This window comes from Gymnoscopelus braueri (genome assembly GCF_963280865.1).
Source record: "Gymnoscopelus braueri genome assembly, chromosome: 18".
Taxonomy (NCBI): domain Eukaryota; kingdom Metazoa; phylum Chordata; class Actinopteri; order Myctophiformes; family Myctophidae; genus Gymnoscopelus; species Gymnoscopelus braueri.
Genome location: NC_137618.1, coordinates 19,662,661 through 19,688,625, shown reverse-complemented (window position 1 = coordinate 19,688,625; position 25,965 = coordinate 19,662,661). Strand labels below are relative to the sequence as shown.

Here is a 25,965-nt window from a genome sequence, read left to right as displayed (position 1 = left end):
AGTTGCTCATTATTTATCCGTTTTCACCAGTAGTTCTCAAACATTTCTGTGCCAAGGACCCCCAAAGTGATATATATATTTGGCCGTGGACCACCATCTGAAAAGGTTTTGTGCCATGGACCACCGGAAGAGAAGATGTTTTTCAAATATTTTCAAAAATAGCAGCTGAGCTTGTTAGATCTGCCATTTTTTTTATAGCCAATATATAAATGGATAAAGTGGTTAAAATGACTGTGATGCTACATTAACTACTTTTGCTGGGGACCCCCTGGAACACCCCTGGAAGGACCCCTAGGGGTCCCCGGACCCCACTGCTATATACACTGTGGCCCTTCATCTGTGAAGTCTTTCACGAGTCCATGAACCGAACATTAAAATTCCATGTAGGGATGTTAACAATTAATCGACCATCAATGAATTGCTAATAAGAATTTGAAAACATTTAAATGGAGCCGCAGCTCCATTTAAATGTCTAAGGAAAATAAATGCATCGAATTTCACTCAACCCAATTATGTCCGTAATCCATCACTTGTCTTGCATCGTGCCGGAACACTCTACATCTCTTATGCACAACTAAACTTTTGGACAGTGGTGTAAAGTAACTAAGTACATTTACTCAAGTACTGTACTTAAGTACAATTGCGAGGTACTGTGAGGTACACAACGCGTCTGAAAAACGGGAGGGATTACACAAAGTAGGTATCGCTTGTGACGTCACGTGCGGGGGCAAATCAGTTGGCCTGTTTTGAGGCCAATTGACATAAAACCCCAGATATGCTGTGAAAGCCTGAGTGTTCAAACTGGGGTATTTTGGGGGATAGAAGAGAGGTTTCACTTTGACAACCACTGAGTGACTGCTTTCATACAGCATGTATTCATACTTGTATTAATATCTTTCCATTTCATAGTTCCAGTAGTGAAACCCATTTGTAGTCAAAGACATCTTGTCCAAAACATCTCATCATCTTCTGAACGGCTTGTTTTTTTTTGGTGTGAGATATTTCCTTTTCTCCTCTTTGCTGGATGAATGTGTCATGCTGATCACGCAAACGGACACATCGGCACGTCGCTGTATACAGCCCGGGCAGCGCGCGGAGAAAAAGAGGCTCGTCGTCCGTTCATAGCGTGACAGCATTTCGATCAGATTTCACGCGCGCCTGAAAGGTCTCGTTAAAAAACTCAGGGCCCTGCTTGTCACCGTCGAGGCTGACGAGCTGAACGCTGTCACATGCTGGCTGGTGTCGCGAAGGCCCCACAAGTTCAGCACACACAACGCTTTTACACTGGAAAAGGGATTTGCGTTTTAACAGCTTTCTAACCAGTGCAATGCTCCTGTGTCGGATCATATGTAGTGTGACGTTGTGGAAGAATATAGTTGATGATGTAAGAATGATTTCACACGCTTTTAGACTGCGTGTATTCACTCATTAGACGTCTTGGTGCGACAAATAGCGAAAATAGCCGATCTACAAGCACCACGTTGTGATGCGCAGTGAGCTTGTAGATCGGCTATTTTTGAAATGTCATGCCTAGAATGGCATGTCCCAAAAACAGGGACGCCAGTTTAGCCAGGCTGAGGGCCAGTTGGCAACTGCTGAACATAAACCGGTGACCCGTGCACCAAAAAACATAAACGAATGCATTACAGCCAGCCAGCTCCGGTTATGTGATCCGTGCTTTCACTGTGTGTGCGTGTGCGTGCGTGCGTGCGTGCGTGCGTGCGTGCGTGCGTGCGTGCGTGCGTGCGTGCGTGCGTGCGTGCGTGCGTGCGTGCGTGCGTGTGTGTGTGTGTTTGAGTCATGAATCGTTTGGACTGGTCTCCTTGCTAACTTCTTATGTGTCAAATGCATCGTCAAGGGACGACCGGAACATGAATGTTGAAGCTGCGTAAGATAGCAGCAGCGATGATCACTATTATTGTTATCTTGTGCCAGTAAAACATACTAAAATCAGGAAAAGTATATACACAAGGTGGATATACTGTGTGTGCTCACCTTCAGTAGTATGAGCCTCACTAACATTAGCATACAGTACAACACATGTGATAGGTTAGCACTGATTTACAGAAGCTGAGTGTGTGTGTGTGTGTGTGTGTGTGTGTGTGTGTGTGTGTGTGTGTGTGTGTGTGTGTGTGTGTGTGTGTGTGTTTATCTGTTTGTGTGTTTGTGCATCCATCCTGCCTTGGCAGTAATAATGGAACCATTTAGAACGTTCAAGCTGTTGCCATAGCGCTAACAAGATCTTGTTACCCCGGAAGGTGCAACTGAACGTCTGCCTGCGTGGGTGGCTGGATTTTTATGTGCGTGCACGAGTTAGTGTGTGTGTGTGTGTGTGTGTGTGTGTGTGTGTGTGTGTGTGTGTGTGTGTGTGTGTGTGTGTGTGTGTGTGTGTGTGTACTGCATGCTGCTGCGCTCCACACTGTGTGGGTTTCTGTACGTGTTAAAAGCTCATCTAATCTGGTGCAGAATTGTCTGCTTATATATCTATCCCTGCCAAACGCTGTGCTCTCTGTTCTGTTCCAACCTGAGAGAAGGACAGAAGAACAGGGAGACACGCACGCACGCACGCAGACGCACACGCAGACGCACGCGCACACGCACACACACACACACACACACACACACACACACGAGAAATGAAATGTAAACGCTCCTTCACCATTATTCCCTCAGGACATGTTCACACTAATCACACTCTTCTTCTTCTTTTCCTCATCCTGCCTTTTCCCCTCGTCACTTCTGTTTTTCATCCTCTTTTCTCCGTTATCCTTCCTTCTCGGTTTCCTCAATTCACTCCTTACTGCTCCTCTCCTCTCCTCTCCTCTCCTCTCCACTTGCTGCCAGACCTTGTTCGTAGCTTCAACACTAGAAAGCACACGAGCAAAGTGAGAAACACAGGCCCCACACGTAGGATTTCAAGCACTTCCAAGCGCTTTCCCTAACAAAGTTTTTATTTTTTTGGAGCTATAGGCTACATCACACACGTTCAAAGCTTTATTTGCTTAACATTCCTACAGTTAGTGCGTACTGTAGCCTGGCCAACACTCTGTTAGCTTGTGTTCAGTTATGGCTGTAGCCAGTGGTGTAAAGTAACTAAGTACATTTACTCAAGTACTGTGCTTAAGTACACTTTTGAGGATTTTTTACTTTACTGGAGTATTTCCCATTGTCTATACTTTTACTTCTACTCCACTACATCTCAGAGGCAAATATTGTACTTTTACTCCACTACAATTATTTGAAAACTTTAGTTTAGTTACTTTGCAGATATAAATTATTACATTATAAAACATACATTAACCACTTTAGCCCTATTTTATACCTAGGCTATTTGAAAATAGCCGATCTACAAGCTCACAACGCGTCGCATCGTGGCGCGTTGTGAGCTTGTAGATATGCTATTTTCAAACATTTTAGTACTTTTAGTTTAGGTACTTTAAGTACATTTTGATACCAATACTTTTGTACTTTTACTCAAGTAAATTTAGAATTATTGTGTGAATTGTAATTCTACATTACAGTATTGATACTTTTACTTAAGTAAAACATTTGAGTACTTTTTCCACCACTGGTTATGGCTGTAGCACTCATTACTTCATCCAACCCCCATACTGTACATCTCCTCCTCCCTTCTGGAAGCTATTGGGGGATGGGGGGGGGGGGGGGTTCCCTGCCTACGCCATGCATATCACTGGGGGTCTGTGCTATGGAATAATGAGGCCTGTCCACCCTGTGTGCATGCACACGCGCGTGTGTGTGTGTGTCAGTGTTGCCATGTTTGCGTATTATAAGCTGTAAAGTCGCTTGTAAATATTGGTGGTTGCGGGTTGCGTTTTTTTCGGGCTTGTTTCTAAAGTGTAGTTGCTTATTTGGGGATTGTTTCCAAATATTGTAATCACTGTTTAAACCAGTGGTTCTCAAACATTTTCATGTCGAGGACCGGAAAATGAATATGCATTAGAGTAGACCATGGATGGACACCCCATCTGAAAATATTTTGTGCCAGGGACCCCCATACCAAAGTTGCGTAATTTCTTTGGAAAATATTCCAAATATTTTTTTTTTGACAGATTTTCTTTTTGAAAAGAGCAGATCTACAAGTAGATCGGCTATTTTCAAATAGCCCACGTATACATATAGGTTTAAAGTGCTCATGTGGCCTGTAATAGTCGCTTCTTTTGGGCTTGTTTTCATATTTTCCTGGTTGCTTATTTCTCCCGCAAAATCTGGCAACACTGGTGTGCGTGTGTGTGCGTGCACGTGCGTGCCTGCATGTGGTGTTGGATGGTATAGGGTGGATGAGTGGCAGTATGCGTGCCCCCTCACTTGGTGTCCTAATTACGGGTCTTTTCACAGACCAACAGTCTAATCAGTGTTCCACAGCATCCTATATGAATATACAGTACGTGCAAGTTGTTCTTGTTGACAGGGTGGTTACTATGGATACTCTGGTGAAACCTGAGCCAATGAAGTTGCAGCGACACGCAATCTAGCCAATCGAAAATGACCGTCTAGCCCGTTACCCCCCCAAGCTGTTATTGTGACCCAGAACTCACCGCACACATTATAGACGCACGCCCGCACGCACACACACACACACACACACACACACACACACACACTCACACATTTTTAAGCTTGACTAAGTGAACATAGAATACGAAATGAATGCTAAACACATGTATATAGGACAGCTTGCATGTCTGCACGCAAACACTACATTGCTTACTGACAGTCACACATACATAAAAACAAACAAACAAACAAACAAACACACACACACACACACACACACACACACACACACACACACAAGCACGCACGCACGCACACACACCGACCGGTGTAATGTGGAAGCTATCGTGATAATCTCACCAATAACCGCTGTTGTTTACGTTCTCGCCAATAGCCTCAGGCCCTTCCTCTTCTCTCTCTGTTTGTCTACCAATCAGGTCACTTTATTAGCCCTCCTAACCAATCACATCGCTAGCCCTTCCCCCTCCTCTGGTTCTCATTGAGGAAAGTGGATCCAGACATGACCCAGTCAACAGCCTATATACTGTATGGATGTCCTGTATGCCCCGACTTTATAACCACTGACAGACTTACAGCAGCAGAGATGTACAACAAATTGGTATTGCTCAGAGCATTGTTAAGCCTTTCCGGACCAGACTCCCAGATGGGAAATGTATAATATCCAGTGGTGTAATGTAACGAAGCACATTTACTCAAGTACTGTACTTAAGTACAAGTTTGAGGTACTTTTACTTAACTGGAGTATTTCCAATTGTCTATACTTTTACTTCTACTCCACTAAATCTCAGAGGCAACTATTGTACTTTTACTCCACTACAATTATCTGACAGCTTTAGTTACTAGTTACTTTGTAGATATACATTATTACATTATAAAACATATATCAACCACTTTAGCCCTATCCTAGGCTATTTTCAAACAATTCCAGAACGATTGTCCTTATTGTCATCGTGAAACTTTGCTCACTTCTTTAGCATAACAAAGAAAGAAAGAAGAGGGGGAAAAAAAGACTTTCATGCTTGGTACAGCTTCCAGTGCCCTTGACCAAGATAGTACTGCATAGCATATGCATAGCACTGGCAATACAACGGGAGTTGGACCCTAGTGCTGCTCACTGCTCCTAGGGTGAGATAAATGCATGCAAAGGACACATTTCCCCAAGGGGCCACTTAAAGGAGTAGTTCACCCAAAAAAATAATTATTTTCTATCAATTACACACCCCATGAAGCCCTTGAATTCATGGATTTGTTTTTCTTTTAGTTGCATTCCTAAGCCAATAATTTGATTACCGGCGGAAAGATGCTAATGTATCCGGTAGGAGACTCAAAGGAGACACTTTAAAGTCTCCTACCGGAAATACACCCGGTCATCAAATTATTGGCCTTTAAAAGAAAAACAAATCCATGAATTCAAGGCTTCATGGGGTGTGTAATTGATAGGAAAAAAAATATTTTTTTTGAGTGAACTACTTCTTTAAGTTATTGAATGAGTCTGATTAATTGAAGAGGACACAACCAAAGTGTAAAAAAAAAAAAATGTATAAATTTTTCGTTAAATTTAATTAGAAGTTGGCCTGAAAATTGTTAGAGGTAATGTTCACTAGTCTGACAAGCCATGAATGTCTGAAGCTGTAAAAGGCTTGGGAAACTTCATACAGTACAGTACGGTATGTGTAAATACATGCAGATTTTATACAGTGAAAGAATCTGCGGTGTGCACATTTTGAGCACTTGAGAAATGGCCACTTTTCCTCGCTTGTGTAAGGAAAGTTTCCATGGCACTTTCATATGTGTCAGTGATAATCATCCTGAAATGACCGTTTATTAGGTAGAGAGGGTCCTGCTGGGACTCAGTCACAGAGGCTATAGCATGTTTTGCCAGCTCCGTTTCAGCACCATCACACCTCCACTTTAATAACAACTGAAGAGGAAACACTTGTGTTTTCACAGAAATGTCCTGGTGGGTTATTTGCACAGTAAAATCCTCAGTGTTAATTTAACTCTGTGAGAGTGTAAAAAATTGTGAGTGTGTGTGTGTGTGTGTGTGTGTGTGTGTGTGTGTGTGTGTGTGTGTGTGTGTGTGTGTGTGTATGTGTGTGTGTATGTGTGTGCGTGGGCTTGAGGCGAGTACATATTGTGTCTTCTGTCTGCGAGCACGTGTGTGTGTGTGTGTGTGTGTGTGTGTGTGTCAGTGCGTTGTCTGTGTGTGTGCATTTAGGGGTGATAATTGTGTGTTTGATCCAACTTAATAGCTCACTGGCATGAAGACTGGGTTAACTAGATGTCTGCGTCCCACCTCAGCCACACACACACACACACACACACACACACACACACACACACACACACACACACACACACACACACACACACACACACACACACACACACACACACACACACACAGACGCACGCATTCAAATTAAAGTCCCTGTGTGCGTGCCAGCTCACCAGGCACACCAGACTGACAGACCTTGTGTCATCCCCCCCGAGATCACTCATCCAGATCTGCCTCGAGCCCCAGCACCAGATCTGAGATCTGCCCGACAACACACACGCACGCACGCACACGCACACACACACATGACGCGATAATGCGAATCATTTGTGCCATTCCTACTTGCATACACACTCTGCTGAACTGATGGAGAAATGGAGAGAGTGGCAGAGGATTTGAATGGAGAAAAAAGAAAGTGATAGAAGTATACGGCGGATGGAAAGCACTTAGAGGGGAGAAGAAGGGAAGAGAAGGGAATGCAAAGTGAGGAGGAGACACACACACAACACCAGAGAGAGAGAGAGACGCTGTATTAGGAGAGACTGGAAACAGGAAACGGCACCGCAGGGGGCCAGCGATGCCAGATGAAAACATACAAGAAAAATAAAAGAGTTTTGATGGTGAGAAAAGACAGAATCAAAACGTGGCGCTTCGCGCCGCGCCAAGTTTTTTGTTGTTGAAGTTCATGGCTTCACACTTCACTCCACTAGATTTCTAGGAAGGGACCCCCGGGATTATAGGCAAACATCGACAGAAACAGTGTATAGGTCTATTCATTTATATGCCTTCGCACGACACACAAACACACACACGGCTAAAATAGCAGATCTACAAGCTCACTACAACGTATTTAATTTGCGACATGTTGGGAGCTTTTATATTGGCTAGAAAAGGGGTGGGGGGGGGGGGGGGTATTGTAAGGGAGGGAGAAAACAACAAGGAGAGAGGAGAGAGGAGAGGCGGGGTCCCAAAAAAGGAGGGCAGCAGTGTTTTTGTGGTGTTCACGAACATGAAGTAATGATGGAGAGGGGGGCCGGGTGGGTTGGAGCGCCCTGGGCAGAACCAAACTGGTCAGGCGTTCATTCTACATCATACACACGCACGCACACGCGCGCACACACACACACTTGCACACACATGCACACACATGTTCATAGTCACGCAGACTCACGCTACTCAGCAGCCGACTCTGCAGGGGGTTGGAAATTGGGAGATTCACTGTGTAAGTGTGTGTGCGAGATAAAGAGTGAGTCTGAGAGAGCGAATGAGAGAGAGAGAGACGGACAGAAAGAAAGAAAAACAGACTGTGTGTATGTGTGTGTATTTGTGTGTGTGTGTGTTCGTTCGTGTGGTCACAATAGCTACAGCAGCCTATGAAATTTGACAGTTACAGAGACAGACATGTAAAACTGCAACTATGAATATTCCTATGATGGTGACTATAGGACTGAGACAGGCAGGTGGGCAGATACAAATTCAGACAGACTGGAACGTGAGGGACATATGGATGGAGTCTTTATTTTGTATTTTTACATCATGCTTCCATTGTACCATAACATGGTGCCTGTCCCACTGGTCCCTGCCATCGTTTCCATGGCGATGTGTCCAGTGCAAGCAGCCAATCTAGCACCCTGTTAAGTTCAAGTGTCCAGTGGGGATGTTTCAATAAGGACAGCTTCAGGCAGACATGCTCGGACATGTCAAAGCCAAGCCCTGCTCTGGCTGGGGTCCATCAGAACACACACACACACACGCACACCCACACACACACACACACACACGCATGCATGTACTGTATGTGCACAGTGCATATGCATGTACAGGCACACGCACACGCACACAAACTCACTTTCTCAAGCCTTTCTGGAGGAGAGTGTTTGTGTGTGTGTGTGTGTGTGTGTGTGTGTGTGTGAGAGAGAGAGAGAGAGAGAGAGAGGGGTGGAGGGGGGCATGCATGGGTGGCTGGATTTGAATAATAGCCCCCAGTTGCCACAACCCCACCCATTCTGTAGTGTGTGTGTGTGTGTGTGTGTGTGTGTGTGTGTGTGTGTGTGTGTGTGTGTGTGTGTGTGTGTGTGTGTGACTATGTATGTATGTATTAATAGAGAAGGCATTGCAGTCATTCAGAAGTGAAGAGCCCCAGATTAATGTTTGTTTGTCTTTGATCCCATGATCTATGCAAACTTCACTGTGTGTGTGTGTGTGTGTGTGTGTGTGTGTGTGTGTGTGTGTGTGTGTGTGTGTGTGTGTGTGTGTGCGGCGCGCGCGTGCACATGTATGTGTTATGATATTCATAGCTCCTTCTAACAGTCATGCTGCTGTCAACAGCCCCTAGGTCTCTCTATCTCTATCTCATTCTATCTCATTCTATCTCTTTCTATCTCATTCTCTCTCATTCTCTCTCTCTCTCTCTCTCTCTCTCTCTCTCTCTCTCTCTCTCTCTCTCTCTCTCTCTCTCTCTCTCTCTCTCTCTCTCTAAAACAGAGACAAACACACATTCTCACAAACAAACAAACATGTTGAAAAGATTACAGGTATACCATATACTGGTTACATGTGTATACTCTCAGAGTACCAGTGTACCACGTTTTTTCATTGTACTGTATCATTCATTGTTTCATTCCTCGCCTCCATAGGTTCGGACTGTTCCCGTAACTTCACCAGCTCCACGGGCCTCATCGAGTCCCCGGGCTTCCCCGACAAGTACCCCCACAACCTGGAGTGCTCCTTCATCATCGTGGTGCCGCCCAGCATGGACGTCACGCTCACCTTCCTCACCTTCGACCTGGAGAACGACCCCCTGCCGGGGGGAGAGGGCGAGTGCAAGTACGACTGGCTGGAAGTGTGGGACGGACTTCCTGGAGGTAATTAAAGCCCCTGCTGTTTGATTGGTTGGTTGGTTATGTATCCCTCGGTCATTGAAAATAAAAAGTTATAGAACTACTGTCCTAGTGGACTCATAATGTGTCATAGTAAATCAGTGACATAACCTACATATTCTGAGGAAAACCTGGAGACTGACATTCAGTAATTGGGTCTTAATGATCAAAATAAGAACATTAAAATGTAAAAAACTAAAACAAATATGCCACTGACAAGGCCAGGTCTTACCACGGACACATTTGTCCGTGTACCACTGCTTAGAAAGCAGGCTTCTCCATTCTACTGCGGAGAACTCAGCATAACCCTGCTCTAACAGAGAGAAGAACAGGGGGTCAGAGGTCATAACACCTCTGTTCCTCGCTGCAGGGAGGGACAGGATGTTGGAAGTAAAGGAAAGGCAAACAGGACAAAAAAAACTGATGCCAGAATGCCAGAACCTGGGCAATGGCATGGGTTTAAAGAAGATGAGAGGCTCTTCTACTTCATGATGCAGCAGAAACAAGAAGACTGGACTGAGAGGAGGGGAGGAGAGTGTCGTCACCTTGTGACCTCTCTGGGTGTCAGGGAGGACACAAACAGAAGAGAACCTATACGGAAAGGGTCCTCTGCCGCCAGGACGACTAGGAAACAGCCCGAGAGGAAGTAGAGAATTAGGAGAGAGAGATAGAGAGAGCAACAAAAGACAATCTCTATGCCTTCAGTGAGTTTGCTCCATAGAGGAGAAGCTATTCATCTTGGGAAAAACGAGCTTGTGCACGCGTCCTGTCAGTTCATCGTGTCCTTTTCTTAACCCATTAAGACCTGAAGCCCATTCTACATGTCTCCTAAATCCCAACAGTATTCTGAGAAACGTATGTTTTTATATCAGTGGTGCTCAATCTTTTTCAGGTCAAGGACCCCCAACATTCTATGTATTTGACCGCGGACCCCCACCTCAAAATATTTTGTTCCAGGGACTCCCAGAAGCAAAGATTTGAGTAAAAAATGTTCGCTTAAAAATATATATATATTCAAAGATTTGCACACAATTTCACGATTTTTCAAAAATAGCAGATCTACAAGCTCATAGCGCGGGTGCCGCGCTATGAGCTTGTATATCTGCTATTTTTGAATAGCCAAAGTGTAAAATAATGCTTTTTTTGCTCAGATCAGATCCAGGTCTTAATCGGTTAAATTCTTTTTTTTTTAAATAAATACTTATGTGCAACTTTTCTCCAACATTTGCGCCTTCCTCCGATGAAGAAAATGGCCATCGTTTTTTAGGTGATTGTACACTTGGACACCCTCTGGCAGTCACATCTGTTCCAGCCTCTGACCTTAGCTGTCAGCTGCTCAAATTCACAGTCATTTGGGACAATTCAACAGCGTAAATTTTCTCCACATAGTGCAGACTTCTCCAAGATTTCACCTCACAGAGACAGAGTAGCAAGAACGGTATATAAAAAAAGGAGTAAAGAGTAAAAGAAACTTGGAAGCGTTGTGTTTTTCTTCATCCAAATGGCTTTCGTTGCCTCGGGTGTGTGAACGCAGCCCAAAGGAGCAGCCGTTCCACAGGAGGAGAGGAGAGGAACGAGGGATGAGAGCGGAGGAAAAAAACATCAGGGGTCAAAGAGGAGAGAGCTGGAAACACGCCACCATATCTGTGCTTTCGTTGCTCGGGGGATTGGAGCGAGAGAGAGAGAGAAAGAGAGAGAGAGAGAGAGAGAGAGAGAAAGAGGTTTGGAGCAGGAAATAGAAATAGAGCAGGCCAAGTAACCTTTGGTCTGTCTCTGTCCTGAACCGCTGGAAGACGGGATGAAGGGAAATAAAGGGCTGTTGTTTTACTGAAGATGTTGAGCTCCTCAGCACCGCTCGCAGACAACATCCTCCCTACATACTGTACGACGGAGTCGCATGACCGGGACGCGTTGTGAGCTTGTACATCAGTTATTTCCGTGTAACTCTGCCATTTATGAATTAAGCATTAGTAGAAAAGGGATATATATGCAAGGCGTTCGATTGCCCACTCTGAAGCGAAGAAAGATAGTGATTTTGTGCAGACCGTGTTTTTGTGCTTGTAGATCTGCTATTGTTTTGACAAAATCGTGGAAAATGTGTGCAAATCTTTGAATATATACAGTATATATATGTTTTAAGGCGAACATCTTTAACTCCGATCTGTGCTTCTGGGGGTCCCTGGAACAACATATTTTGAAATGGGGGTCCGCGGCCAAATACATCATTTTGGGGGTCCTTGACATGGAAAAGTTGGAGCACCACTGATATAGCAACATACTGTTAGGATTTACACATTTTCAAGATCTTTCCAAAATAGCAGATCTACAAGCTCATAGCGCTGCACTCGGTGCCGCGCTATGAGCTTGTAGATCTGCTATTTTTGAATAGCCAAAGAAATCTAAAATGACACAGATGCGTTCGCGGATTGAATGCGTTTAATCCCATTTCTGCATTATAATTCACGCCCTAATTTTCACCCTCGCTCATAAGAGGTTAACACGGCAAGTCTGTCTCTCTCTCTCTCTCTCTTGTCTAGCTCTCTCTCTCTACCCATCTGTTTACATAATGCTGGATTAGACCCCCAACACCCCACCTCCACTCCCACCCTATAAATCCACCCAAAGGGAGGGGGCTGGAAATATCTGCATACCACATAATGGGTCTCTATATGAGAGGGGTGGGAGGTTAGTTGATTGGTTTGTGTGTGCATGTTTGTGGGAGGTGTGCGCATGCGCGCGTGTGTGTGTGTGTGTGTGCGTGCATGCATTGGGAGGGTCATGAAAGGGACAACTGTACCTTCTGTCAACCTTTTATGCAGTTGAAATTCAATTAATTGCAAGAGATACACCCACACTCGGAGACAGGGAGAGAGAAATGGAGAAATAAAAGTCCTCCTCATCTCCAATTGGGCATTATTGCGTTTGAAAAATATTGAGAGACAATATTTAATAACTGTGGAGCTGCTTGCAAACACGGGTCAATTATTTATAGATCCCATCTCAGTGGATTTACAATAACCTCTCCTCTCTTATTTTCTTCTCTTTTCTCCTCTCCCCTCCTATTTTCTCCTCCCCTATTTTCTCCTCTCCTATTTTCTCCTATCCTCTCCTCTTTTCTTTTCTCCTCTCCTATTTTCTCTCCTCTCCTCTCTTCTCTTCTCCTCTCCTTTCCACTTCTCTCCTCTCCTCTTTTCTCCTCTCCTCTCCTCTTCTCTCCTCTCCTCTTTTCTCTTCTCCTCTCCTTTCCACTTCTCTCCTCTCCTCTCCTCTTTCTCCTCTCCTCCTCTCCCCATCAAGAAAGAGTTATTACCGTTATTTGCTCAAGAGCCCTATTTCAAATATCCACCCACTCCAAAAAGAAGGAAAAAATCAATAGCACTGATCGATTGCCGGTTATTTCTCTTCTCCTCCCACTCTACCTCATCCACAGCCTCCTCCGTGTGTGTGTGTGTGTGTGTGTGTGTGTGTGTGTGTGTGTGTGTGTGTTTGTGTGTTTGTGTGTGTGTGTGTGTGTGTGTGTGTGTGTGTGCGTGTGTGTGTGAGGGGCAAGGGGGACTGCAGGATTAATTTATCAGACATAGAAACAGAGTTATCCCACCCTTTCACGCATACCACTCACAAGAGCACACACACACACACACACACACACAAACACAGTGCACACACACACACACTCGTGTACAAAAACACACACCCTAGGGCTCTAAAGCACACTCATCTGTTTGTATTGACGTATACAAGTTGTGGTATTAAAGAGGACGACAGGAGAGGAATCACTTACACGCGCGCGCACGTGCGCACACATACACCCACACACACACACACACACACACGCTTGTGAGAGTATACTATCTCTTTCTCTTTATTGCTCCCTTTCTCCCTATCCATCTTTCTTTCTCTCTAACGCGCGCACGCACACACGCGTGCGCGCACGCACACACGCGTGCGCACACACACACATGCAGGGACAAACGATGAGAGAGCGATCACAAAGATGAGAACACACATAAACACACACACACTCGTCCTCTGTCTTAATCTCTTTATTTCCTCACACACACACACACACACACACACACACACACACACACACACACACACACACACACACACACACACACACACACACACACACACACACACACACACACACACACACACACACACACACACACACACACACAGGGAAGAGCCAATGTCCAATCCACGGGATAGAGCTGATAGATCAGTGAGAACCAAGTGATGACAGGACAAGATGGAGAGACAAAGTAGAAGGGCGGGGCGGGGGGGGGGGGGGGCTTTCAGAAGTTGCAGATGACAAATGAAAGATGTACGTGGAAAGATACAAGTGAAAGCCAATTGCCTTTTTGACGGAAGCCCATTGGAGCTTCTCAGCAGTGGAGGCAAAAGGTGCTCAGATATCTCACTTAAAGGGCAAGAACACTTTGGTAGAGGTTTGGGTTGTGTAGTTATACCTTGCCATGATGTAACTCCAAAGGTGGACAAGAAATAGAAAATACATTTCTCTTCCCAACAGCGGCAAAATGTACTTAGTTACTTTCCACCACTGCTTCTCAGTGAAACAGCAGCGCTTCCAACTCACACCCCTCCTCGTTAGAAAGTCTGTCTCTTGGCTTTCCTCCACAAAAAAAAATTCTGGGGACTAAAATATGCTGAAAATGTAATCTACCAAAATGTTGCATGATTAAATTTGTTTGTAAGTGAAGGCAGTGTGCCTATACTCTTTCCATTTGGAATTGCATCTTTAACACAGACAGCTTACAGTGCATGCAGCCCACTCTGTATGCCAAGTTAATAGGGGATCCGGTCAACATAGCTAACATCCGACTTCCTGTGTCTGCATTGCAGTGGGCCCCCTGATTGGTCGATACTGCGGGACCAGGGTCCCTCCCGAGATCCAGTCGTCCACCGGAATCCTGTCCCTGTCCTTCCACACCGACATGGCCGTGGCCAAAGACGGCTTCTCAGCACGATACAACATGACGCACAAGGAAGTCAGCGAGAGTAAGTGCAATCTGATCAATGCAAAAAATATGTTTACCGATCGTATTTCGCTCTCCAACGTTAATAATAAAAACTAACATGTCCTCCTCTCCTCCTGGCAGCGTTCCACTGCAGCAACGCGTTCGGTCTGGAGTCGGGCAAGATCACGGACGACCAGATCACCGCCTCCTCGTCGTTCTACGACGACCGCTGGCTGCCCCGGCAGGCTCGCCTCAACAACGACGACAACGGCTGGACGCCCAACGAGGACAGCAACAAGGAGTACATACAGGTAGGACTGACCCTCCTGTTGTTACCTGGTTTCCAGGGCAATGGTGTCATGCAAGCACTGTTTTAAAATAGGATAGAGGTTTCACACAAACTGGCGATGAGATTTACAATCTCAGTTATTTTTGCTATCTTTGCCAATTTGCGACAATTTTGATTTATTTTTTTACCCCTATAAGGACACCAGGTTGAAAGTGCTTAACTACATGAAACCTAGCATCTCTATTCTTGGGGTAACATTTGCCCCAAAATAGTTGTTCTTGTGGGCCTGTAAATTGCCTATTTTTGGTGAAGAGATTTGTTGTAGAGGTGAAAAAAGAGCAGACCAAGTACAGAGCCGACCCTCGTCAAATTTACTAGACGGTTTAAGTGCTTAAAGGCGTCAGTCATGCTAGCAAGGACTATATCATGTTCTTTCCATTAGGTCAATGTCTAGTGTCCAGTCTTGAATCTCGAGCCCATTGCATTCGCTTGCAAGGTAGCTGGCCCATGATATAGAAACACAAACTCTCCATGAACTCAAATACAGTGAATGTGCAAAGGACCGCAGAGAGATGTTGAGTTGAAATGACCTCGTCTGTGCTGCTGCATACTGATGCTTGTTGTTAGAGAGGCCACAAACTCACTAAAGGCAAAAGTTCACTTGTTTCATCTTTTTTAAGCCTAACGGTTTCCTCGTCTTTCTGGGGTGTGGTGCGAAACCTGCACCCATGAAAGCCAAATCGTTATTTTATTAAACAAAGAACTGAAACTATCAAAGCGATGCTTGAACAATACAAAACAAACAGCTGAGGTTTTGTTTTTTTTCCCTTCCCTGTGTTGACACGGTGAAGGTAATCACTCTACGGCTCTATTTGTGTGTGTGTGTGTGTGTGTGTGTGTGTGTGTGTTTGCACGTCCGTGTATTAATATCAGGCTTCAGGAGCTTGATGCCAGTGTAAGACATTGTTTCCTGTATTCCATCATGCTGCCAAACATGTGCCCTCCGAGTGCCATACCTGAGTTATGAGTCTGTGTGCCAGCGGACAGCTGGGAGCGAATGGGCCGCACACTCACCGGACAGAATGGTATTCAAACCAGAGCATTAAAACGAATGCATATAATCTTATCTCTCTTGATATAATCTTTCACTGGTATATTTTTCACAATAACAATTCCACATACTGTTGTTTTTTAACAACTTTTCTAAACACCATTTTCAGTCACTGACATTTGCGTCAAAATGACGCAGGCACTGGAAAGGTACCCGGAATGTATCTATTTGACAGTTAATCGGTTTCTGAAAACCTAAGTGTTGCTTTCCAAAATATCCTCGGTGTTAGGACCCTGCAGCATTCATTTAGTTTTGAATTGAATACTGGGAACCGCTGTTTTGCACAGACGAAGATGTACCAACTGTGTAATGAAATGTTACACAGTTGGTACTTGGTACTTTGAATTATCTCGACGGTTCTCATTGAGAATCCACACACGTTTTTCTGTCCAAAGTGAGTTATATAAAAGGAGACCCAAGACACTGCGGTGCCTTGCTCGTGGACATTACTTTTTTTGTTGATTGGCACATTGGCTGTCGCTGGGCTCACACCTGTTCACCACAAGACAAGCAGGCCACCCCGGACCGCACATCCTGCTCGACACACACGATATGTCATATTTCCACACGCTCATAGTTATTTATTCAGGCCATTCAGGCACGGAGCTTCCTGTGTTGAAATGCACCACACATCCCGTACACTGTAACAATCCACAGTGTCGTTTTAACCCGCCGGAAAAGCATCTGTGTCATTTTAGATTTGAGCTTTGGCTATTCAAAAATAGCAGATGCGCTTAAGTGAAATTTCTTATTTTTTTCTTCTCTTCTGGGGTGTCCCCGGAACAAAACATTTTCAGATGGGGGGTCCGCGGCCAAATACATAAATATATCAATTTGGGGGTCTTTGCACGGCACAAAAAGGTTTGAGAACTACTGATTTAGAACACTGGTTCTCAAACTTTTTCATGTCAAGGACCCCCAAAATGATATGTATTTGGTTGCGGACCCCCATCTGAAAACATTTTTTGCTCATTTTCAGGGACCTCCAGGATCAAAACATTTTGTAAAATATGTTCACATAAAAAAACATTTGCACAAATCTTCACGATTTTTCTAAAATAGCAGATCTACAAGCTCATAGCACTCCGTGCCGTGCTATGAGCTTGTATATCTGCTATTTTTGAATAGCCAAAGTCTAAAATATGGTTAAAATGATTGTGACGCTATATTAACTAATTTTGCTGGGGACTCCCTGGTACCCCCAAAAGACTCATGGTAGTCCCCGGACCCCACTTTTTGAGAACCAATGATTTAGAAGGCATTTGTCAGAGAGTATACAAATGGACGAGTTGACACCAAAGGTTTTTAGTGTGTTGCGGGGCGGGCGTTTCGCGGTACAAGGATACGACACAGGTCAAAGTGCAGGCTATGAGGGATGGACGTGACAACAGGATGGTAATGAAGTTCCAGCGTTGAGCGAGAAGGACAGGAAGGGACACTGTCCAAGGGACAGGAAGAAGCCAAGTTTCCATGTACCCTGCTGCTTCCTGTCCGTCTTTTATACCTCCCAACGTCTGGACCTGAGCTGCTGCTCTGTGGGGTCCGGGGACCGCCCAGGGGCCCTTGAAAGGGTTCCAGGAGGTCCCCAGCAAAAGTATAGTCAATGTGGCGTCACAGTCATTTGAACCACTTTATGCATTTACTGTATATGTTGGCTGTAGCAGATCTACGAGCGTGCAGCACGTCACGAAAAATATATATCAATTTAAGGGTCCTTGGTGCGAAAAAGTTTGAGAACTACTATTCTATGCCAGTCATACCTCTCTCTCTCTCTCTCTCTCTCTATCTCTCTGGTCAGTGTAGTTGTGTTGGGTCACCGCGTTCCACTGTGCCTCTCAGCTGTTCTCCTGTGTTAACACCTAGCAGAGAGAGACGCCCCTGTATGTGTGTGTGTGTGCATATTTAGGGGTGCATAGGGCTGCAAGTGTATGCCCCTGTCTGTGTGCGTGTATATGTGTGTGTGTGTGTGTGTGTGTGTGTGTGTGTGTGTGTGTGTGTGTGTGTGTGTGTGTGTGTGTGTGTGTGTGTGTGTGTGTGTGTGTGTGTGTGTGTGTGTGTGTGTGTGTGTGTGCGTGCGTGCGTGCGTGCGTGCGTGCGTGCGTGTGTGCGTGCGTGCGTGCGTGTGTGCGTGCGTGAGAGAGAGAGAGAGAGAGAGAGAGAGAGTTTGCGTGTGGCAGCACCCATCTTGACAAACAGCTGTCATAAATGCCAGCATGCCTTCTCTCTCCATGCGTCTTGCACTCTTTGGCCTCCACTGACCACTTTTCTGTGTGTGTGTGCATGCGTGCGTGCATGCATACGTGTGTGTGTGTGTGTGTGTGTTGGTTTTTTAGAAGCGTGTGTCTCAGGCATGTGTGTGTGTGTGTTGTGTTGGCCCCAGGGCCACGTGTGTCAGGCTTAAATCTCTCTCTGGGGGTGTTCTGTGATCCGTAGAGTAGGTACAGTGTACTGTCCTCCTCTCTCTACTAGTGATGTCTGTCTGCTTCATCTGTCATGGCTTCTTGCTTTATCCTTCTTTGAACTCTATTCTATTCTGTTCTATGCTATATTGAAACCTCTTATCTCCATATTCTAACTTTTTGTGTTTTTTTCATAAATTAATGCCCCACTTGATCACACTACAGCATCACACAAAAGCATCAAAAGTAGCAGATCCACAAGCTCTAAACTTTCACATACCGTTGGACATACCTATGAGGTTTCCACCCGACAGAGACGATATAGTGATTGATTCTATTCTATAATATTCTGTTCCATAATATTCTAGTATATTGTTGCTGTCGGGGCAAATTTTCAACTTTGTGTTTCCGTAAGTTAGCGCATTTCATCGCACAAAAGTGTAAAAGTGAAAATAGCCGATCTACAGTGTTGTGTTGTGTGTGGTGTTCCAGTAAGGTGTGGCGCAGATTGATGATGCGAGCGGTGCTGCTGGTGGTGTGATTCTAACAGCTGTGTGATTGATGAGGAACCTTCCCAGGGAATACTCACTTAGCAATACACTCTCCCCCTCTCTCTCTCTTCTCTAGCCCACTCTCTCTTTCTCTCTCTCTCTCCCTTTTTCTCTCTCTCTCTTTATGTGCTTCTACTCCCTCCTAATTTCTAATCTGTTCATCTGTCTTGTCCTTCCTCAGCTCTCTCTCTCTCTCTCTCTCTCTCTCTCTCTCTCTCTCTCTCTCTCTCTCTCTCTCTCTCTCTCTCTCTCTCTCTCTCTCTCTCTCACTCTCTCTCTCTCTCTCTCTCTCTCTCTCTCTCTCTCTCTCTCTCTCTCTCTCTCATTCCTCACCCCTAGCCTTCTCTTCCTCTCTTCTGTTTTCCGGGCTATTGATTACTTGTCTAGGTGGGTCCCTGTCTGGCCCTAAGCTCGTGCGTGTGTGTGCACGTATATAATTTAGGTGTGTGTGTGTGTGTGTGTGTGTGTGTGTGTGTGTGTGTGTTGGAAGTAATCTAAAACACCTGTCTCGCTGACAGATAACAAACGCAGCATTTTAACCTCCCCCTGTTTTCTACTATACCTCAGCATGACACACACACACACACACACACACACACACACACACACACACACACACACACACACACACACACACACACACACACACACACACACACAACAGGGACAGAGGATGAGAGAGCGAGAAGCGGGGCTGATCTTTGTGCAGGGTTCAGACAATAAACTTCTGATCTCACACACACCTCATCTACTTGCTGTCATTACTGCTCCACCCTCTTGATTTACTCCCCCCCCCCACCCCACCCCCCCAAATGGAACATATTTCCTTAAAGTTTAATGAATAAAATGTCACTTTAACCTCTTGAACCCCAGCATTCATATTCTGGGTGGAACATGAGCCGAACATAGCCGATCTACAAGCTTGTCGATCGGTCAATTTGTCTAAACAAAAATACATCATAGGTTTTCATGAGCCTTGGTCCTCACATAGTGGAGGAAATGTTTCATTTGCAGTGGTGTAAAGTAACTAAGTACATTTACTCAAGTACTTTACTTGAGTACTTTTACTTTTGATACTTTAAGTATATTTTGATGCCAATACTTTTGTACTTTTACTCAAGTAAATTTAGATTACCGGACTTTTACTTGTAACAGAGTATTGCACTATTGATAGTGCTTTTGTGACACATGGCTCATTTAGCATATTTGCTAATTCATTCTGTTTGTTACAAATGATGAGCTATTGCGACCTTCATTCCCTTTTTAAATGACTGACGGTTTTAATGCGGCTCTGTAATAGATTATAATGAAACCTTAAAAAGTCCTCTTAAATGGCCGTGCGTTAAAGCAAACAGATATACATCTCAAATGTAATTGGTTTTTACACCTAATCGTGCACGGTGCTTTGACTAAAGAATGCTGAAATCCTATATTTATATATGCTAGCCACACTGCCTAGTGGTGACTGAGCAAAAAAAAAACGTTGGCGGCATGCTAAGCACGTAGCGTTAGCATCCGCAAAAGGGAGGTGATTATGGCTATTGTATGAGGGGAAATTAAAATGAGCCCCAGGTCATTACTATCGATCTGAGAGAGAGAGAGAGAGAGAGAGAGAGGTGAGCTGGGATGCTGATCAGCTTAGGTGTGTGTGTGTGTGTGTGTGTGTGTGTGTGTGTGTGTGTGTGTGTGTGTGTGTGTGTGTGTGTGTGTGTGTGCACGCTCAAGAGCAGCAGTGGGACACAGAGAGAGGTCAAGTCTGCTTCAAATGAACACGATGAAGGATGAGCCTTTGCACTAATAATGACAGCCCCTCTCTCTCTCTCTCTCTCTCTCTCTCTCTCTCTCTCGCCCCCAGGTGGACCTCCATGTGCTCAAGGTCCTGACGGGCATCGCCACGCAGGGTGCCGTTTCCAAGGAGACGCAGAAGTCCTACTACGTCATGACCTTTAAGCTGGAGGTCAGCACCAACGGAGAGGACTGGATGGTCTACAGACACGGCAAGAACCACAAGGTAGGCCTATAGACACCACACAGCACACCCACACACACACACACACACACACAGGCACTCCCACCCACACACACACACACGTGCGCAAGCGCGCACACGTGTTACCGCACCCATGGAAGAAGTTTCCACCGACCACTAACGACAGCCACAAGGTATAATATACGCACCGCACCGCAGAATAATTCCATCACCGTTCCACTGGCTTCAGCAAAGAGTTTACGACTGCACCAGATTCTGTCTATCGTCTCTGTCTGGGAGGAAACCCCATATGTCCAAAAAACGGTTACTTTTCAGGATTCAAACGAAAAAGTAGCAGATCCACGAGCTCGAAACGCGGCGCTGTGTGGATCCGCTACTTCTGATGCTCAGTGGTGTAAAGTAACTAAGTACATTTACTCAAGTACTGTACCTAAGTACAATTTTGAGGTATTTTGACTTTACTGGAGTATTTCGAATTTTCAATACTTTTACTTCTACTCCACTACATCTCAGAGGCAAATATTGTACTTTCACTCCACTACAATTATGTGAAAACTTTAGATACTAGTTACTTTGCAGGTATAAATTATTACATTATAAAACATACATTAACCACTTTAGCTCTGTTTTATACCTAGGCTATTTGAAAATAGCCGATCTACAAGCTCACAACGCGTCGCGATGCGACGCGTTGTGAGCTTGTAGATCTGCTATTTTCAAACATTTTAGTACTTTTACTTTTGGTACTTTAAGTATATTTTGATGCCAATACTTTGGTACTTTTACTCAAGTAACATTTCGAAACACAGGCCTTTTACTTGTAACAGAGTATGTTTAAATTGTGGTATTGCTACTTTTACTCAAGTAAAATATCTGGGTACTTCTTCCACCGCTGCTGATGCTTTTCGTGTGACACCGTAGGTTGATCAAGCAGGGCGTTCATTTACCAAAAAGCACAAAAAAGGTCAGAATACGGAGATATGAGGTTTCTTGCAGCGACAGCGGCGATATATACAGTATAAGTGGTGCGTAATGCCATGCACAGCCTTCTTGTGCAATTATATGGCGGAGGCGGAGGAGTTAAGGGAGGGAGGGTAGGGGAGGCTGTTCCATCTGGTTCCCATTTCCACTGTGGTCACACAGCGCAGCCCACTAGCTGCACCACGTACTGGTTGGACTGGTTTCTGTGCTGGCTGTGCCGGCGTTGAGCGTCTGTATGGGAGGAGGTGTGAAAAAGGCTCAGCAGCGACTGTACTGGCTCCGCCGCCTGAAGAAGCTCGGAGTAGGACGTCGCATCCTCAGGCTGTACTACAACAGTTCTGTCGAAGGCATCCTAACAGGCTGTGTCACGGCCTGGTACGGGAACTGCACTGCCCGAGAAAAGATCAGCCTACAACGAGTAGTGCGATCGGCAGAGCGGATAATGGGAATCGAGCTCCCAGCGCTCCAGGAACTGTACAAAAAGCGGTGCGTGCTCAAAGCCAAGCGCATCATCAAGGACAAGCACCACCCAAGTCACAGACTGTTCAACCCCCTACAACGACCGCGACCGGGCAAGGGGCTCTACCGCAGTATCAAGAGTTCCACCACCAGGTATTGGTGTAGTTTCAATCCGGCTGCTGTCAGAATGCTGAATGGGGAATAAGCCTGGATGAGGCATAGGCCTTGTTCAGCAGCCTTTTCTTTTCTGGCTCTTCCTGAACACACCTGTGGATTATACCAGGGACAATGACTTGGACTTTAGCCCCCCCTCGGACACACCTGTGGACTACACCAGGTACAAATGACTTTTTGTTGCACTCTCTCATGGAGCTACTTGCGGATTATACTAGGGTCAGTCCACTCTAGGTGGACACGCACTGACCTTTTGCACCTTAATCCCTTGTATAACGCACTGACTTTTTTTTTGGTCTTTTTATTGTGCTCCTTTTCCTCTAAGCACCTTAACGTCCATTGTCTATCATGCACAGTATAAGTATAACATGCACAGTATACAATACATTGCTGCTATGCTCAGGCACCTTAGTTTAGTTTTTTTAGTTTTTATCATCTCAGGTAATTTGTAAATATGTAGATAACTTGTCTGGCCTTCTGTTGCTCTCTTGTTTTGATCTCCTTCCCACTTACCCCCCACCCTCTTCTTCTCCCCCCCCCCCCCTTCTTTCTATGGAAACTAACGTTGCGATGGGAACGATGTACAAAAAATAATTTCACCCACTCTTTTACCTTGTAAACCTGTGATGTGACAATAAAACTGATTCTGATTCTGAAGGCATGAGGCCTCATCATCACCCATGAGCACTGCCTGCAGTAGTGTGAGCGTGTGTGTGTGTGTGTGTGTGTGTGTGTTAAGTGTGTGTGGTGATTAACACAGAGGAGAGGGCGTGGCGTTTCTGTCACATCTGCTTGCTGCCTGGTACGGCGGTCACATGTGTTTTTTTGTCCTGTGGTCTTATACACCAGGACTAAAGCTTTCTCTTATTACAGTGGTTCCCAAACTGGGGGTCGGAACCCCCAGGGGGGGTCCCACTCCCCGGATGATTAGCTTAATGTGCAACATCTACTCAACAGTAAACAAACCAACATATACAGTATAAGTGTATACAGGGTATCTACACATTTCTAAAGTGACAATTTAATGACTTTTAACTTTTTAATACCAAATTGGTCAAATTGTCAAATATTACGTAAGAAAGAGGCAAACGTTGTGAAAAGAGCCGATCTACAAGCCGAACAAGCCGATCTACAAGCCGAACTGCAAGCTCACAACGACTCGCAGCGCGAGGCGTTGTGAGCTTGTAGTTCGGCTATTTTCACAATATTCATCTGTGGAACCGAGTCAAACTAAACGTAATGCCTACAATTCCAAGTGCTTGTCAGGGTGGGGGGTCCCCAGTTCAAATGTGGTCATGTTGGGTGGGTCGCGGCTTGAAAAAATTGGGAACCCTGGCTCTATTAGACACGCGCACGCATGCATGCACGTATGCACGCATGCACACTTTATCTCTCTGTTAACACTCTGTATTTTGGGCATGTCATTATAGAAACAATTTCAAAACTTCTCAAAAGTTTTCAAAAGTTTTCCAAAACATACGATGTCGCGATGCGATGTCGCATGACAAAGTATAAAATAGGGCTTAGGTGGTTTATTACTTTGTCACAGACACAAGCTACCGTATATTCTATGTTATTCTTTCGCTCGCACGCACGCACACACACACACACACACACACACACACACACACACACACACACACACACACACACACACACACACACACACACACACACACACACACACACACACACACACACACACACACACACACACACACACACCCGATATTCTGGAACTGTAACTAGAGAGGCGGTTTAGCCATTTGTCCTTCCTTTGTGGACTACAGTTCCCATAAGACCTCAGTAGACTTCCAAACTCACTCAGAGATGTGATTGATGGAAAAAACAGAAGGAGGGGGAAAACGTTCTGAAATCCGGGGAAGAAAGAGAGGCGGGGGAATAGAAACGATTACTGTAAGAAACTATAAGCCAAACTTCCAGGAGAGAACCTCTTTGGATCAGTTTTGGATAAGATCTGGCAAAACATATAGTATACACTAGATAATATAGTGAGAAATATTTCACAATGATAATTTTTGCAGTGAGACTAAACAGTATAACTCATTAAAATCAAATCAGTCATCTAATCAAATAAAAAGAAAGTATATATGTTTTTTTTCCACCCTGCTTTAATAAGCACCCTAGTGTCAGGCAATCAACGTATTCTTCATATGATTAATCAATCAATCGAGTCCCCTTTCGCTACAAGTAAAACAATAACACTAGCTCGATTCAAATGCATAATGATAGTAATGTAGAAGTCATGTAACTAAACAATACACAGCCTGGACTAATGATGATGTTTGGAGGTTTGGCGGTTAGTGTTGCTTTCCATAATCCTCCTGGATTCCCCTTAGAACCCTGGAAAGCTGCTCCAGAGCCAGACGCTTAGGGAGATGGCAGGGAGGTGTGTGTGTGTGTGTGTGTGTGTGTGTGTGTGTGTGTGTGTGTTTGTGTGTGTGTGTGTGTGTGTGTGTGATCTAAATGAGGGGGCTGTAGCATAAATCAGTAACAACTGCTGAGAGAAACCCCCCCCTCAAAAAAAACACACACACACACACACACACACACACACACACACACACACACACACACACACACACACACACACACACACACACACACACACACACACACACACACACACACACACACACACAGACCAACTGGCGGTGGTCTTTAGAGGCTGCAGGCCCCCTGGTGAATCAGTGTGTGTGCAGTAATCCGCTGGTGGAGCCCCCCAGACCTCTCCCCATGTGTTCCTCCATGGGGGGAGTGATGGGGAGAGAGCAGTGGAGGAAGAAATACTCACATTTCGTTGCTGCAGAAACCTCTTATCTCCATATTCTAACTTGTAGTGTTTTTTTTCGCAAATTAACGCCCTACAACATACTACAGTGTACAGTACTACAGTAAAAGTATCAAAAGTATCAAAAGTAGCAGATCCACAAGCTCGAAATGCTGCGCAAAGCGATGCGTTTTGAGCTTGTTGATCTGCTACTGTTGCTATTTTTTTATTTGAATCCTGAAAAGTAACTGTTTTGAACATATGAGGTTTCCACCCGACAGAGATTTAGTTTTTTTTACCTACTGTAAGAAGAAGTATCAATACCACTATGTAGAAATACTCTGTTACAAGTCAAATTCCAGCAATCAAAACTTTACTTCAGTAAACGTACAAAACGTATTGGCATCAAAATGTACTTAAAAGTACCAAAAGTTCTCAAAGTGTATAGAAAAATCATTTGAAAATAGCAAATCTACAAGCTCGCAAGGCGGCGCGTTGTGAGCTTGTGGATCGGCTATTTTCCAATAGGCATAGTACTGTAC

At 44.8% G+C, this 25,965-nt stretch overlaps 1 protein-coding gene across 5 annotated transcripts in view; it reads left to right on the top strand.

Annotated features, from left to right (window-relative positions):
- The window catches only part of nrp2b (neuropilin 2b), a 140,823-nt gene that overhangs the window by 48,004 nt on the left and 66,854 nt on the right, over window positions 1-25,965 (top strand). For all 5 annotated transcript variants that reach the window (XM_080412823.1, XM_080412821.1, XM_080412822.1 and 2 more), the window contains exons 4-7: window positions 9,451-9,678; window positions 14,563-14,718; window positions 14,820-14,989; window positions 20,884-21,039. In XM_080412823.1, coding sequence (XP_080268949.1) covers window positions 9,451-9,678; window positions 14,563-14,718; window positions 14,820-14,989; window positions 20,884-21,039 — 710 coding nt within the window. The remainder of the gene's footprint in view (window positions 1-9,450; window positions 9,679-14,562; window positions 14,719-14,819; window positions 14,990-20,883; window positions 21,040-25,965) is intronic.